Here is a 17,516-nt window from a genome sequence, read left to right as displayed (position 1 = left end):
ATTTAGAGTAGTAGTTGCTATAGTATGTTCACGTTGAGCTGAATCCTGAAAAATAGCTAAAAATTAAAAGTGGATTTTTTCTCAACAGAGTTAACATTTCAGCTAACCAGATGATTATTGGTAACAGCAAAGGTGTCAACAACAGACACGTACGAAAGGGCTGTAATGGACACTGTACTTATTTGGCTTCTCCATAGGAAATGTATAGTGAAAATTTTGATTGGCCGTAAATATTATGTCAAACATTTGAACAAAAAGATTTTGAAATATTTTTAGCGGATCAAGCAGTACTACAAATGAGCCAAATTTCAAGATCATGTGTAATTGCATCCATGAGTTATTAGATGTTTTTGAGGATTCAGCTCAACGTGAACATACTATAGTCTTGAGCCAAAAAACCATTATGTTTTGAGTTTTGAGCATTGTTTAAAAATTAAGCCTATATATGAATTATGCTCTAAATTATTCTTTCAAAATCATCATTATGCTTAAGAACTGACTGTTTTAAGCAATGCACACTGTAGTTGTAACATGGGCGTGAGTGGTTTGTCTGATATTTCTGCATATGCTTGGTTAAATGCTTTATTTATTAATTTAGTTTTAAAAATTGATGCAGCAATTATTCAAATTTGACCACCACTTGATGTGTTTAATCAAGTAAATATGGTACAACTATGAGGACTGTTGGCCCATGGCAAATTGTGTATCTATATATTAGGCAAATCACAAGTGCCCATGTAAGTAGAGCAGATAAGCAACAAATTTTGATCAAATCGTTCACTTTGTGATAAATGTACCTAATTTTCTGTGGAAGTTGAGTGAGGTATACTAAATAATTTGAGATATGGTGCCACGTCAAACTGATTGCCGCTGGGAATGTTTTGAAACTTTTAAAGTAGGTTATAAGCCTATTTCTAGTTGGTCAGGAAACCATACAAGTGCACCCAAAATCTTTATTTTTGCTTAAATCACATGAAGAAATTTACAGGTATAATCAAAAAATCTTCAAAATTTGGATATATAAACTGTATTTAAACACTTCTAATAAAGCCAATATTTCAGTGCTACTGTAAAAGTGCAGACACATTCCAATAGAGATAATAATAATGTACATTATATAGCTGCATATGCCTTGATCCTCTGTGCTTCTTAACATGGCAAACTAATGACATGGATGCATACCTCCTATGATCAGCTTTTGGATATGACCATCCCTTGCTCGTCTATGCAGATGCAAAGTTTCAGTATTTTAGTATTGAGCACTTTTATAGCTTTGCAAATACATTTCTATTGATTACACTTGTCAGGTTCTTTCAGTGTGATATGGTTGGTAATTTTAATGGCACCATATCTAATATGAAATAAGTAAATGCTGAACCAAGTTTGGCACCTTTATTAGAAAGTGAACAATTTTTTTTCTTAGCTGCTCTACTAAGTTACAATCAATATATTCCACAACCTGCAAGCATGATACTGCAGTCATGCTTCAGGAGTGTATTCGTACTATTTTAGATTGTGGATCATCTATGTAAGAACAATGACTAAGTGTAACTGATGCCAGGAGCGGCGGAGAAGGGGGGGGGGGTCGGGGCAAGGGGGGCTGCAGCCCCTGTGAAAAAAAATATGGAGGGGCTTAGCCCCCCTAAAATTATTAATAGTATTATTCGAGATACTCTAATAGAGCAGTCACAGTATTCTTTGAGGAGCAGTGTAGCAAGCCACGTATGTAGTTATAAATAAGGAGATATAGTCTAGTTGGCAGAGGGCAACTATTACCAGCAAGTAATGAGTTTTTTTTTGGTCTTCGACTTACAACTAGGCCATGGCATCATCAAGCTAGACCTTCAGCCCCCCTAAATATAGGTGTCTCAACCGCCTCTGACTGATACTGAACATAAGTGAAATGACACAAGCATGTAGAAGCTGTGATTGTGGGTGTGCGATTAAGTACAGGAAACCAAAGGCGAAGTCATAATGATGTTTAAGTGCACTTAAGTACAGTAGTTACTTTAATAGCCATTAATACATAAGTTGTAAACATGTTTATGGCTAAATCCATTAAGCACCACACTATGTTATGTGCTATACATGACACTGCACAAGATGCCAAGGCAAACGCTAGTGTGTTGTGCGGCCAAGAAAACCAGTGCACCACACTGTGAGTATATTGTTGACAGGAAGAAAGAAAACAGCATTTCATGCCATGCATAACTCCATGGCCCTATTTCCAAAGGACACCATTTTTTGCATTATAGCTGACCACGTATGACACAGGAAATTAGATTAAATTTGCACCAGCCAATTGCAAGATATGGGCATTCAAAATTTGATTTAATTCCTTTGGTTCCATCTACTTAAGCCATAGGGGGCTATGAGGCTTCAATTTATTTTTGCACACTCTGCAAAAAATGCTATATAATGCAAATGCGTACCTCAATTTTCTCGACCTTTGGCACAAATGAAGAGCATATAAAGGTGAATTCACATTCCAGGTTTGCTGTACGTCTGATGTCTGATGAAAACCCAAGGAGCTATGAGCATTTATTCATGTCATAAAGACCAGACTTCTGTCATGGCTACAGGATAAACCAAGTATGGATATAAAATTGACGTGTACATAGGCTGATCATTGTAGCAATGCCTTTGATGGCTTGAAATGCAATAGATATAAGTTATAAAGCAAAAACCAAGCAAGTGTAAAGCTGCGGGATTGAGATACTTGAATAGAACAATCCACAATGTAGAAAAATGCACAAAATGTTGAAAAATACAAGAGCTTGAACCAGGGATCTCTGTACCTATGTAACACCCACATCCTTAACCACTGAACTGCTAATATCTTGACTGATCACCTCACTTAATATCTGCTTTATAAACGAAACTGCTAAATATAAACACTTGTAAGTACATGGATCTACCAATAGAAACACTAAAGTGTTCTAGAACATTTTATGTATGTTTTATTAGAAGTCCCCAAGAATGTGCACCCTATTAGAGTTTTACAATAATATTACCAAATAAACTAATCCATGCAATAGACCTACCAATGGATGTTCTAGATTGTTCTAGAATGTACTATGTATGTTGTATTAGAAGCCCTCAAAAATGTGCACTATATGAATGTTGAAGTAAAGCTCTACCAATGGAAGTTCTATGTACATCGTTCTATTTATGTTCTATTAGAGGTCCTCAAAATTCTGATCTATATTTCCAAATAGTGAAATAAAGCATGCACTAGTTACAATGCATGTTTATAAGCCAGTCTTCATTGTGTCTATGTAGAAAAGAAGTAATGTGAGTAAAAACAAACCCTAAAGTCAGCTATAGCTGGTTTTGGGGCTTTATTAATTACAAAAAAAGAGAGCTCTACACAAAAACAGCAAAGTTGTGAAACATGGAGCAGCCTTGGGTGAAACAAGGTTGAAAGTGGTCACCCTAAGTTGGCTGATATGATGTTAATGGTAAGATATTTTATAATGGCTGTGTACATGCATTTAAAAAAATTATTAGCATTAGCATCAACCACCTTTTATTCCACAACCTTTTTCACATAATGCTACACCATTTGTTGCTGTTTTTGTGTGGACAAACTAACCTGTTACCTTCTTCATTCAATAACTTAACTGTACATTAATCACAAAACTAGTCAATTTTGCTAATTTTCAAATTATACAGAGGAGATGATAACATAGTTTCATCTAAGAAAGCTAATGATTTCATGCAGTAATGAGAAATGGAGGTAGAATATCAAATTTTTACTCCCTCTTAGGAGAGTTATATTTGTGACTGGATCTGGGAAAACTGGCCATGTCAGCAGATTAGATTTTTTTTACCAAGAATACACCTACTTAATTTCCCAATCAAATTCAACTACAGATAGGCTTGAGTGGTCTGCTTTTACTCTTTGCGTTTCCCAAATCCACACCACAAAGCTGTACAGCCACATATATATAGCCATTCCCAAGTGGACCATTGCTCCATTACTGCCCCACATCTCATGTATGGATTGCCATTGGGTTGACTAAAGACCTGTGCTATAAATTTCCTTTCATTTAAGCCAGTTTTGAGACCTGAATGGCCCATAGCTAATTCATCTCTACACCTTCCTTTTCAAATTTTTAACAGCTTCCTTTAGGCGCCTGCCACCCACCCCTTTTGGAGCTCACCAGATACAGTCAAGCTCAGTTTGAAAACCATTTGGGATACTTAACTGTTGTCTACTTGTACAGTGAATTCTCTGAAAGGTAACGAATTTGTGTAAGCACGTGAAAATTAGCTTCAACCATTGACGAGCTACAACACACTAAAATTGAAAACTGGCCTTTCTTGATACTTTTAAACAGGCTATGCGCTCAGTTTGTTGACATCGTGAAGCCGTTTAAGTTTATGATGTAATCATAACAAAACACGTCATTATACACAAACAAGTGTGCTGTAAAATGGTGTGATTTCTTTTTGCTGGCCTTGTACAGCGATCGTAAGCCAGATGAGCAAGCCTAGATTGTTTTCTGAGTTTCCTGACATCGTGACAAAGGCAACACATTGTAGTAGAAGGTGTGGTAATTTCTGCTGGAGACGGGTGCTTCATTTTATCGCAATAACATCGCTGTTTACAACACGTCTAGCTGCGATACAAAAACACAAGTTGTTGTGTAGTGTTAATTAGTCCTTAGCTACTTGTTTATTCCTTTTGCAGCAGTACAATGTTAACCCTTGGTGATGTTTGGCATTGCTCTCCCATGCAGCTATTGGCTTGACGTCAGCACCTTATGTATTAAAATGAAATATTACATATTGTTCATAATTTCACTGGCAGTAAAATATTAAACGGCTTCATCAAGTGCATAGCCCCTTTAAATAGGTGATAAAACCAGTTTTCCCAGACCGAGTCACATTTTTGATGTACAACCTTCATTTCTCTTTACCACATATGTACCTAAGCAATGATAGCAGTGCTACATGATACAAGTTATTTTCTATTTAAAGTTAGGCATGAAAGTGGCTATATTAGAGTATACTAACACTGCTTAAAGTGACTACTCTATTAGAATATTTCAATTTCTGTGCATAAATATAGATCAGGACACAAGATTTGTGTCATGCAGCCGAGTACAGCAAGTGTGGATGCACAGCAGACAAGTGTATATTTTACAGGAATCAAACATATCCATGCCTGAATGAACAGGGTGTTATATAGGGCATCTCCTATTCCAAATTTGAGATGAATCTGTCTAGCTATCACTGAGATATGTACCTTCTCAAGTTCATTTATTATCTTTGAATTTTTGTTCTGAATCTTCTTATGCATTTTAATTCTCAAAAAATTGCAAAGTATCATTACGCTTTAGTCAATTGACTTAAACGTTGGATGCTAGTAACGGTACAGTATAATACGTTAGGTACATTTAATCCAACTTTGGTACCAAAATGCATCTTCAACTCCAATCTTTATGCCAAATTTCAATGCTATTGTGTAATGTGTTTGAGTTTTATGGCAGCTTTTGTATGAGTACACAAAGAAAAAGAAACATGAAGAAATTAAGCCTGTTTCTTGGGAATGCTTGAAGCAGTTTTGCTTAAAAATTGATAAGTGGACTGCTGAAGGTGGAGGGATTTCCATAGCAAAAAAATTGTCTCATTTCATGTAAGGTTGGAGTTATGAGCTACAGCTAATAATACCCTTTTAAGCAAATGCGCACTGTACTCATTATCATACAGTAAGTCAGAATTCATTTGTATATACAAAGTATTGAACTGATCTGGCACTTATGTACAATAATAATCTAAGCAAAACAGTCAAGCTTTGAAAAAAAGGTGCAGCTTCCAAAAAAAGCCAGGGTGCAAATAGATGTGAAATCTAAGGTGGCAGCCAAGAAATGGCTGTGATGGTATGTAGGTTAATGGCAAAAGTTTTAATAGCAACAATTAAGGTGAATTTGTGTTGCCTTATCCAGGACTCGTCACCAAATTCACCTGAGTTGTCATTATTAAAAATTTTACAATTAACCAACCATCACAGCTATTTCTTGGCTTCCACCTTGGATTTCACATCTTTATTCACCCTGGCTTTTATGGAGGCCACACCCTTTTTACAACTTGGCTGTTTTTGATTAGATATCACTTCTTTTGTAATTTCATACCTAAAGCCAGCCTGTGGCCAGCTTTGGGTATTTCTTTTAACTTGTCACTTTATTTTCAATAGCGATGAAGTAATATTATTAAGGAAAAAGATCATTTCAAATTGTTAAATTGTTGAGCTATACAAGTACATTTGTGACTGAATTTTGGAAAACCACCCATAAGGGCACATGTGAAATAATTAGAGCAGGGAAAATTTTTAACAATATGTATTTGTGACTGGGCCTGCAAAAATAGGGCATGTGGGCACAAGATTTTTGTCTATTTTTTCAAAGTTCCATCACTCATAACGTTTTATACCATTATGCTATGGAAATGCAATTTTCAGCTCTTACATTAAATTGGCTTTATGATGCGACTTACAGAATGTAAATATTCTGTTCCAATACTGAGATATGACCTTTTGTGTGACGGGGTGTAGTTTGTGCCCACATGCCCTATTTTCGCAGGCTTGGTCACATTTCAAGAATTTTCTTGTAATCTAAAGTATTGCGAATGGCTTACAACCATTAACAAGTAGATTTGCACTATAAGTCTGTAATTTTATCATTGAATATTGTAGGTGTCAAATGCGCCCATATGGGTGATTTTCCGAAATTCGGTCACATTTAACAATTATATCATTTAGTAATTATTACAATTGTGTTGATTAATCATTAACTCAATGCAGGCTGAATTGTTTGGAGTTTGTTGCATGGCGCCTGGTTCTTAGAAGTAGCATGACATTAACTTGTTTCATAGCTGAACTCACTATTGGATGACTAGCTTGTAGCTGAACTCTCTACAGAGTTGATTTGCTTGTAGCTGAACTCTCCAGCCATAGGGTGGTTTGAACTCTCTACTGGGTGACTTATTTGTAACTGTACTCCCTACATACTGACTTGTTTATAGCTGAACTGCAACTTGTTTGTAGCTGAACTCTTTTCAGGTGATCTGTTTGTAGCTGAACTATCCACTGGTGATTTGTTTGCACAGAGCTGACTACTCTAAATAGTTATGTACTTTTTTGCTGATAAACTCTCCACCAGGTGAGTTAAATGTTGCTAAAATCTCTATAGGGTGGCTTGTTTCATAGTGGAACTCTCTAACTGAATGCTCAAATGGAGTAACTTACTATCTGTGTTGAATGCTCTAATTGGGTGACTGCACTATTAGAGTAGCACTCTTTCTACACAGAGTTGAATTTTGCATCACAGGTCAGTGGCTTTTAATCTCATTCTTCTATACTACTGACAGTCCTTTCTATGATGATTAATTCACCTACACTCCAATTTTCAGCTTATTCCTTTATGTGGTTTGCTTGGTAGGCATAACACTTATGTTTTTTCATTCACGAAAATTGATTACGCTATTGTTACACACCTTTGGTTTAGCTTTATAATTATTTTTTTCTTGATTCCTTTTAGATGACCAAAAGGCATTCCTATGATGGTTAATCTATCTTCAAACCAATTTTCAGTTCATTCCAAGAGGCAGTTTACTCTGTAGGCATGACAACAAATTGTTTGCCATGAATAACTCATAACCCCTAAAGCTTTCATCAGATTCACACTAAACTTCATACTAGAAATTGCTTTTGGGTCCTCTTTAAGTGTGTCAATTTTTAGATAAAGAGTTTGTGTTTTATAACAGTTTTTGCAACATGTGCAAAAAGACAAAGAAGGAAAAATTAAATTTTGGCCACTTGTGTCTTGAAATGGCTGGGGCAATTTTCTTCAAATTATAGTATATATGTGAGCTCCTTTACCAGATGGGCATCTATACTATAGATTTTGTTGCAATCGGAGAAGAGACACGGAGTTACATATGTGTGAAAATCACGTTTATATTCTTTCTGTCAAAATACACACTACTGTGGCACGTGTCTTGATATAGATCTATAGTATGTGCAAATCACTAAGTTTAATATAGCAAGTGCAAACAATGAAGTTTCATACCAGTAACTGTTAGTGTGGCTGGATGTGATGTGATCAGAGTGTTGCCTTTATCATTATTAATTGTACAAGAGTAGGTGGTAGCATCAGATGATTTCACATCTATAATTGTCAGGGTATTGGTGTCCATACCACTAGCTGTACTAGGAAACATTCTTTTTTCAATAATCCATTTGTACTCAACATCGTAACCAATAGCATGGCATGAGAAAATAGCTGTTTGTCCAAGTTGAACAGTTGTTGATTCAGGGTGAGAAGTGAACTTGGGTGGTTTCACTACAGGTATACAAAGTACAATTGATTAATTATTGAGAAATAAATTAAATGCATGAAATAAATAGAATCTAGTACTTTACTGTGTTACCGTATCAGTACATATGTAGCTCTTTAAATATTTCAATGGTTTTCTGGTAATTCAAGGTACAGGCTAATAATTTGAAGTTGATCGGTGCTTAGGAATGCTTCATCTCAACCATAAATACTTGAGGTGTCAAAGACAAAGTGGCTGATTTTCCAAAATCCAGTAACTTTGCAATAGGAACTTATCAAAGTTTTCATTTGTATGTACTTAAGAGAAAGTACAGCTGTAAGTAAGACTTCGCCTATAAAAAATGTGAATTCTTACAAAAATATCTATGCATGCCAAAACCTCAAATTCATGTTAATGCATCAGAAGAAAATTTACTGCTTCACTTTTGACTAGTTTCGAGTAGCTACTGTAAGTAATTGATAGTTGGAGTGTACAAATTGTCCATAATTTGTGTGGTGACTGGATTGATTGTATGCAGAAATGTTTCTCCTACTGTTCTTCGCTTGCATCGCTGTCGGCCACTTTACTTTCGAATCAGTACTTGAAGGTGGGTGGGTGGGTGCTCGTTCAGATGAAAATATTAACTCTGGCATTATCTTTATCTTTGATACTGTATGCATGGGTTCACCAGTCATAGTAATGATACAAAAAGGTAAACAACAAGTATAAGGAAAATTGGGAATTTTAAATTCGATTAAGGCAAAGTTGAATCACAGTTTGTTGTCACCACCAGGATGGTATTTGAAAGCCTGCTCAAAATTTCATTATATCAATATTTTTATCACGTTATGCTCTAATTATTCATTCATGTGACATATAGTACACATTTCAATAATAGCGTGGTTAATTACTGTAACTTTCTTGTATGAGCTGCGAATAGAACACTTGTTCCTTGGTATGTATAACAGCAGTGGAGCCAACAGTGAACTATATATTATTAAGATAAAATGTCTGGAAAGTTTTTGGAACTGTACATGTCATTGTCAACTTTAGAGGTTGTCGATATTGGACAAAATAAGCAGAATGCTAATTTCAGTGTGGCCATCATGTTAATGTTCAATGTTGTGAGTGTTTGTTTATTGTTTGGGTGGCACATTAAATTTATTGTGAACAGGGTAAAAGCTCAACTGGCTCAAGCCAGGCTGTATTGCAAAATGCTTTTACAATTATGATGGAGTCGCAGTGACATATTTACGATCAGACTCTTTCCAATTCTATCCGTGAGAAAATAAAAAGGACAACCGATTTTAATGATTTGGTCAAGTTGGCTAACATGAAGAGTTTACAGTGATATGTGACCGGACAGTCTGTGAAAACAGGACATAATCGCATTTTTTCCAAATTTCTGTTTATTACATATTTATAAGGCAGGTTATATAGAGCCGGTACCGGTTACACTGTTTTGCCGGCAATTTTGCCGGCAGTGGAGGGTATAATACTTAGAATGTTACGTGCATTAAAAAAAAAACTTGTACAAAAAACCTAAGAAAGTGAAAAAAAAAGTTGTCTAAGCGAGGGTTCGAACCCGGGCATCCGTACTCATAAGCAATGTTTGTAACGATTATACCACCGGTGCTGCAGCTAGTCATATTATTTAGTTTCTACGTTATAAACATCCGACTGAAGTGACTTCTATATATAACAAGAGTGAAGAAGAAACCAAAGCTGAACCCTAGCCTACCCCTAACGCTAAGGAACTACTTTTCGCATCCCCTAAAGTTGAATGCTCGGGGCAACCTACTAGACGCGTGCCCTAAAGTTGAATGCTCGGGGCAACCTACTAGTGCCGGCACAATAGCCGTTAGTGTTTGCAAACCGGTACCGGCTAAATATACACTTCGTTTTCAATAATACGCAAGTATTTCATCCAATGTATTCAATGCTTTATACTGTAAATTTTAGGCTTGTGTGATTATGTCCCTTTTTCACAGATCCGTATTTATGAACATTGCTTCAGTGTTGTGGTATGTTGATGGCCATCATTCTGCACTCAGTTCCCTGTCTAACTGTGGAAGTGATGTCCCCGAATTGTTAAAAACTTTTCAGGGATAAAGTACACCTTAGTTATCAAAGTATATTATCGCCAACACGTAAATTTGTGCACTGGTATTTACAATTGTACAAATAATGAAAAGTGAAAAATGACCACCCACTATCATAATTCTTTTAAAAAACTTGGAGGATAGATTTTGAATCAACTTTGATCATAGAAAAGTAGGGGAACAAGGGAGGTCGACTACACTTGCAAATATAGTAGTGAACATTTAATTCCAAATTTAATTAAATTTAATCTCAAATTTAATTTCATGCCACTCCTTTGTAATACAGATGCAATAAATGAATCCAACGAATGTGCAAAAAAACTACTTGCTGGTTGTTTACTCAGCTGGTCACATATACTTGAACAGCCATGCACAACATTCTAATAGTTGCATGTGTTTATCACAGCTATGTGATATCAAAATGTAAACAAATTAGTAGTGTTGCCATGATATAATGATATATTGATAATATCGATATAACACGATGGTGATATAGCCAATCAGATATACATAGATATATCATGATAATAATATAATGATGTGGGGGAGGCCAGACATTATAGTATTTGGCATTTAGTTAGTTTAAGTTATGTGTTGATGGTTTAGTGGTGGTAACATGCCAACCCAAAGTAAATTTGATGTTTTAAGGTTTGTATGAAGTGCCAGCCACTTGTATAGCAGTAGTAAAATGCATTTAAAACCTGGTGCATCTACTTGTGGTACACATCCACCTTAACTTTAAATCAGGAGTATGTAAATGTTTGCCTTGCAAATGACACAGTTATCATGATATAATATGGTCATATATATTGTGATATAAACCTTGGTGATATATGATATAAAGTTTTTCTATATTGTGGCAGCACTAAAGAATTTAAAATAAAGTAGGGATCTAAGTGACAACAAAGTATGATGACTATAATAACACAACTTAAATATGTGAGAACATACTGTAAAAAGTGTAAGAAAAACTTAAGGTTACAGGATACTGCGAACCCACATGTGCACTATAAATCATTTTTCATGATTTAGGGCTTTAATCTAATGTTACCAAATATTTATGCATTCTTAACTTCTCATTAATTGACATGGAACTCAATGTTGTCATGGAAACATGAGTTGTCCCCAGGCCAGTTAATGAAACCTATGAACCAAAAATCAGACCAATGAAGAACCATGAGAACTTACTGACAATTCTAAAGTTTGAAGAACATCACTTGTGAGAGACTGACAAGAAGATTTGTGAATATATAGTTGCTGAAATATAACAACAATATGGCCTAAAACAAGACACCGTGGTCACAAAATTAATTTTAAAATTCACATCACAAGCACTAGAAACATTGTTTTTTACAAACAACTCATCAGGGCCCAGACAAGAAAGTTGTTTGTTTATACTAAATATTAACAACTTGTTTGACAGCCCTGATTTTGGGTTTAGGAAAATATCGTCCTTAGTGAGCAAAACTACACATGCACCTACAGATGTGCCAGTTGCTAAGTGTGTTGTTTCTATGTTATCTTGTACTGTTACGTGTGTTTTCTTGTACCTGTCCAGTCAGCATGCGATTGTTCTCCCAACAATTTAAGCCAGTTATAAGCTGATACACAACGCAACAACTACATAATAAAAATGAATTCCACAGTCCCTCACTATCCCGTAACCTTAAGAATGTTACATTTCAGTAGGGATCATAGAGCAATGGACACCTATACACTGCAACTTTACTACTGGACATTTATTCCCACTTCAGTCATGGGGATTATATGTCCACTAGTATATCTGCAGGTGTTGATGGCCTTCCTTTCTCTTATTTCTATGATCATTACTCTAAATTATATAAATTTCCTAACACTTGTTTGTTTACTTTTTGTAATCACATAATTGGTTAATTAACGATTGCATACCACATGTAGCACCAAACCGTTAGAAATTAAGCAGTGTAATTCTCACCTGCATGCCAAATAATAACTGAACATGAAGGGCCTTTCTGCTTTGTTTTCAGCTTTATTCCACCCATCATACATGTCATTACAAAAAATAAAGTACAAGAAGTGCCTTTGCATTCAATGAAATCACTACAGATATTGCAACTAAACTGACTATGATAAGATGTGGCCAAATATTTTTGGCCTTGTTTACACCTAACCAACATTGCCAAGCTGTTAGTAAGCAAAATGAAGCTGGTTTAGGATGATATTTTTGGCTCCAAAAGCCCAAACATTCATGATCCCTATGATAGGCATATCAAGATATTTTTAGTTAGGGGGCTGTAGACTCTTGGTTTGATAGGAGGATAAAAAAAGGCTTAGAATGGCCACCTTCCATCAATCAAATATTAAGACACACAATGGTGTGTTGTGTGGCCCCAGAAGCCGGTATGCCACATCGTGGGTATATTGACAAGAAGAAAGAAAGCATCATTATCATCTCAGAAATATCTTATCTGATTGGAACTAAATTGGCTGCAGAGTTACCTACCAGCTAGAGAAGTCCACATTCCAAATTTGAAGGCAATTGCTCAAGCCATTCCGAGTTATGAGCAGCCAAAGTTTGGTTTTTTCTTTGCTTTTTATTTCTTCTTCGTCTTTTCGCACACTTGCAAAAATTTCTATAAAGCACAAAAACGTATTCCGATTGCCTTGAAAATTGGTACACAAAAAGGGTGTCCAAAGGCGAATCATAGTATCAACTTTGGTGCAAATCCAATGAATTGTTCCGGATTTATGACTAATTATTTGCATAAAACAAGATCAATTTGTTGTTGCGCCTACAGGGTAAACCGCTTTATTGAATGAGTTGAAAATCATTTTGTGGATAGATCAACCATTGTAGCAGTGCCTTTTGGTGGTTTGAAAGCAATCAAAATAAAGATCATGGAGATATGACACAAAACCGAAGGTGCGTAACAATTGCACGATCGAGATTCGTGAATAAAAAAATACCAATAATTTTTATGCCTAGAGCAGCTCAGGTATTTCCGACCACCATATATTTTCGGATGCAATATTTCCTAGAGGAGAAATAAGACTCAATAAATTATTACACTATTATGAAGACCTATGACTATAACCTCCATATATAAAATATAAAAGGATTTGGTTATATCGTGTAACTGCAGTGACCTCGGAAAGCCACTGTCCAAAAACGTCAATGCTCGGACAACGACATGTGCACTTGGACCCTACCCTCTAACCCTTCCCATGCAACTTCAAAAGCTATTGTGTGGTAGTGATTGATAGAGCTAACCTTGAGCTACCCCATGATATAAGCAGATTAGATTTTTATTAACTGGTATTGTAGATAGTCAGGTTTTTTCCCAGAGGTGATAACTTGATCAAATGTCGGATGCAAAAATCGTTTTATTTTTAGAATTTTCATTTATTTGTGATAGTTTTGGGTATTTTATGACTTTCAGTAAAGCACTAACTTAAAAGGTTTTAAATGCAGCAATTGAAACACGGGTATAGGGTGTTTTTCGTCAATTCCAGGTGGAAGAAGACAAGCTACAAATAGCTGTAGTATAGTACATCTATACAAATTAGCTAAATAAGGCCTATCCTATTACTCATTTGACATTTTTGATATTATTAAAGTCAATTTCAGGTGGTGGAGGTCAGCAGAAAACTACAACAGCGTGTGAAGCCTCACTACTGCATATATGACTGTTCTATTAGAGTAGTTTATATTTTGAGCTAATTTCGCTGGTTTAAATTTTACAGGTTTTCATGCTTGCATGACCCAACATCTATGACTTGTTCCAGAACAGATTCTAGAAATATATAGGAGCTTACAACACGAAAACTAACAAGTTAAGTTCACTCAACCAATAAACTACTCTAATGGAACAGTCATATATGGCGTAGTGGGGTTTTGCACACTGTTGCAGCTTATTGCTGACCTCCACTATCTGAAATTGATTTTAATAATATCAAAAATGTCAAATGAGTAAGAGGAGAGGCCTTATTTAGCTAATTTGTATAGACGTACTATACTACAGCTATATGTAGCTTGTCTTCTTCCACCTGGAATTGACGAAAAACACCCTATACCTGTGTTACAATTGCTGCATTTAAAATGTTTTAAGCTAGTGCTTTACTGAAAGCCATAAAATACCACAAACAAATGAAAAGTCCTAAATAAAATAATTTTTTGCATCCGACATTTGATCGAATTACCACTTTTGGGAAAAACCGGCTATCTACAATACCAGTTAATAAAATCTAATCTGTTTATATCATGGGGTAGCTCAAGGTTAGCTCTATCAATCACTACCACACAATAGCTTTTGAAGTTACATGGGAAGGTTGTAGAGGGTAGGGTCCAAGTGCACATGTCGTTGTCCGAGCATTGACGTTTTTGGACAGTGGCTTTCCGAGGTCACTGCAGCCACACGATATAACCAAATCCTTTTATACTTTATATATGGAGGTTATAGACATAGGCCTTCATAATAGTGTAACAATCGATTGAGTCTTGTTGCTCCTCTAGGAAATATTGCGTCCGAAAATGCATGGTGGTCGGAAATACCTGAGCTGCTCTACCAGGCAATCCGCTTAGAGCTAGGCTTGAGCCAATTATGCTTTGAAATTTACCTATTATGCTTTTGAGCAGTGCTCGAAAGTCCAGCCTATTATGCTCAAAATTATGCTTTCAAATAAGATTATGCTTGAGAGCTGACTGTTTTATTAGAGTATAATATCTGCAATTCCTGACTGCTGTATTAGAGTAAGTGACTGCTCTATTAGAGTATCTCGATCTTATTTCCATAAAGTGTGAATAAACAGTCAAGAAATAGTAAAACAATAACACTGCAAGGTTTTTGATATAAAATGCAGTAACAATGTGCAGTTTGTTCATGTTGTGCAGTATTTTTGGTGTGCGCATTGCACGTTTTAATTAGGCAGGTTATATAGAGCCGGTACCGGCTACACTGTTTTGCCGGCTATTTTGCCAGCAGTGGAGGATATAATACTTAGAATGTTACGTGCATTAAAAAAATACTTGTACAAAAAACCTAAGAAAGCGAAAAAAAAAAGTTGTCTAAGCGAGGGTTCGAACCCGGGCATCCGTACTCATAAGCAATGTTTGTAACGATTATACCACCAGTGCTGCAGCTATAGTCATATTATTTAGTTTCTACGTTATAAACATCCGACTGAAGTGACTTCTATATATAACAAGAGTGAAGAAGAAACCAAAGCTGAACCCTAGCCGAACCCTAGCCTAGCCCTAACGCTAAGGAACTACTTTTCGCATCCCCTAAAGTTGAATGCTCGGGGCAACCTACTAGACGCGTGCCCTAAAGTTGAATGCTTGGGGCAACCTACTAGTGCCGGCACAATAGCCGTTAGTGTTTGCAAACCGGTACCGGCTAAATATACACTTCGTTTTAATTAAAATTCTTGAAAATCGTCCTATTATGCTGGCATAATGCTTGATGCTTTTGCTAGCCAGTATACTTATGCCGGAATAATTGGCGCAAGCCTACTTAGAGCAGTGAGCTAAAAATTGGTATGTATTTATTTATTTATTTATTATTATTGATTAGCAAAATCCATTGGGTAAATCGCTAATGTACAAAAACAAAATTTTAGTGTCTATGCATTTTGCAAACGGTTTTTGAAAGTAAGTAAGTCTATACTGTCAAGATCTTCCATATCTAAATTGTTCCAGTCTGGTATTGATCTTTGTAAGAAAGAGTTACTATATCGATTTGTTCTGGCATACAACTGTAATAGCTTCAAGGGATGGTTTTCCCTGGTACTTGTTGCAGGAGATAACACTGGCAGATACCGATTTGGAACATAAATTAATTTGTTTACAAACTTAAACAACAGCATCAGACGTGCCTGTTTCCTACGATCTTCCAGTGTTGGCCATTTTAATTCCACTAACATTTCAGTTATACTGTCCCTATGATTCCTTCTCCAAGGTCTATTTAACACGAAACGTGCAGCACAATGTTGTATCATCTCTAACTTGTGAATGAGTGATTGTTGATGTGGATCCCAGATAGAAGAGCAGTATTCAATAGATGGCAAGACAATCTGTTTATATGCATGTTCTTTTAAGTGAGGTGGACAATGGTGGAGAGTTCTTCGCAAAAATCCCAGTAGACGATTAGCTTTATTGCACACTGAATTTATGTGAGGGGTCCATGACAACTTGTTATCTAAAAGTACTCCCAAATAGTGATGTCTCTCAACAACTTCTAAGGGGATTTTGTACATTGTATAGGAGAACTCACTAGCAGAATGTGGTGTAGATATCTGCATGATGCAACATTTTGAAACATTAAATTCCATTTGCCAAATATCAGCCCATGATGATAATGTGTCAAGATCACTTTGGAGTATCTTATGATCTTCGGGTGAGTAGATAGGACGATAAACTAAACAATCATCTGCAAAAAGTCTCAACTGACTGTGGATGTTAGTTACAATATCATTTATATATATCAGAAACAACACTGGAACGAGCACTGATCCTTGTGGTACACCTGATGTTACACTGCAAGGCGAAGACTGCCTACCATCAATGATTACTTTTTGTGTACGATTTGTAAGAAACGATTGTAGCCACTGTAACAATTCACCTCTTATACCATAGAAATTCAGCTTGTGAGCTAGCCTAGCATGGGCAACTTTATCAAAAGCTTTTGCAAAATCTAAGATAGCCACATCAACCTGAACTTTGTTATCTACTGCTCTGGCAAAATCATCAACTGCAAGAAATAGCTGGGCTTCACATGATCGCTTTGATCTAAATCCATATTGTACATCAGTTAAAATGTTGTTTGACTCGAGGTGTTTCATTATTTGACTAACTAAAATGTGTTCTAATGTTTAACAGACCAAAGATGTAAGAGACACTGGACGATAGTTTCTGGGATCAGTCTTATCACCCTTCTTATATATTGGGGTTACATTAGCTTGTTTCCAGGAGTCAGGCACAGTGCCAATTCTTAATGATTGATTGAAGAGATGTGTCAGTAGAGGAGCTATTTCAGAAGCAACTTGTTTCAAAAATGCAGCATGTATGTTGTCAGGACCCGGGAATTTAGTTGTATCGCACTCAGCAAGAAGGTT

The 17,516-nt window shown here is 36.0% G+C and overlaps 1 protein-coding gene across 1 annotated transcript in view; it reads right to left on the bottom strand.

Moving 5' to 3' along the window:
• Positions 1–17,243, bottom strand: part of LOC136248174 (protein sax-3-like) — a 49,941-nt gene extending 32,698 nt beyond the window's left edge. The window contains exons 1-2 of the mRNA XM_066039988.1: positions 16,676–17,243; positions 8,076–8,348 (exon numbers count right to left, since the gene is read on the bottom strand). Of these exons, the coding sequence (XP_065896060.1) occupies positions 8,076–8,348; positions 16,676–17,243 (841 nt within the window). The remainder of the gene's footprint in view (positions 1–8,075; positions 8,349–16,675) is intronic.
• Between the last annotated feature and the right edge of the window lie 273 nt (positions 17,244–17,516).

Source organism: Dysidea avara, chromosome 2, assembly GCF_963678975.1.
Source record: "Dysidea avara chromosome 2, odDysAvar1.4, whole genome shotgun sequence".
In the NCBI taxonomy this organism is placed as follows: domain Eukaryota; kingdom Metazoa; phylum Porifera; class Demospongiae; order Dictyoceratida; family Dysideidae; genus Dysidea; species Dysidea avara.
Note: the sequence above shows the minus strand (reverse complement) of the source record. Positions and strands in the feature narration are given on the sequence as shown.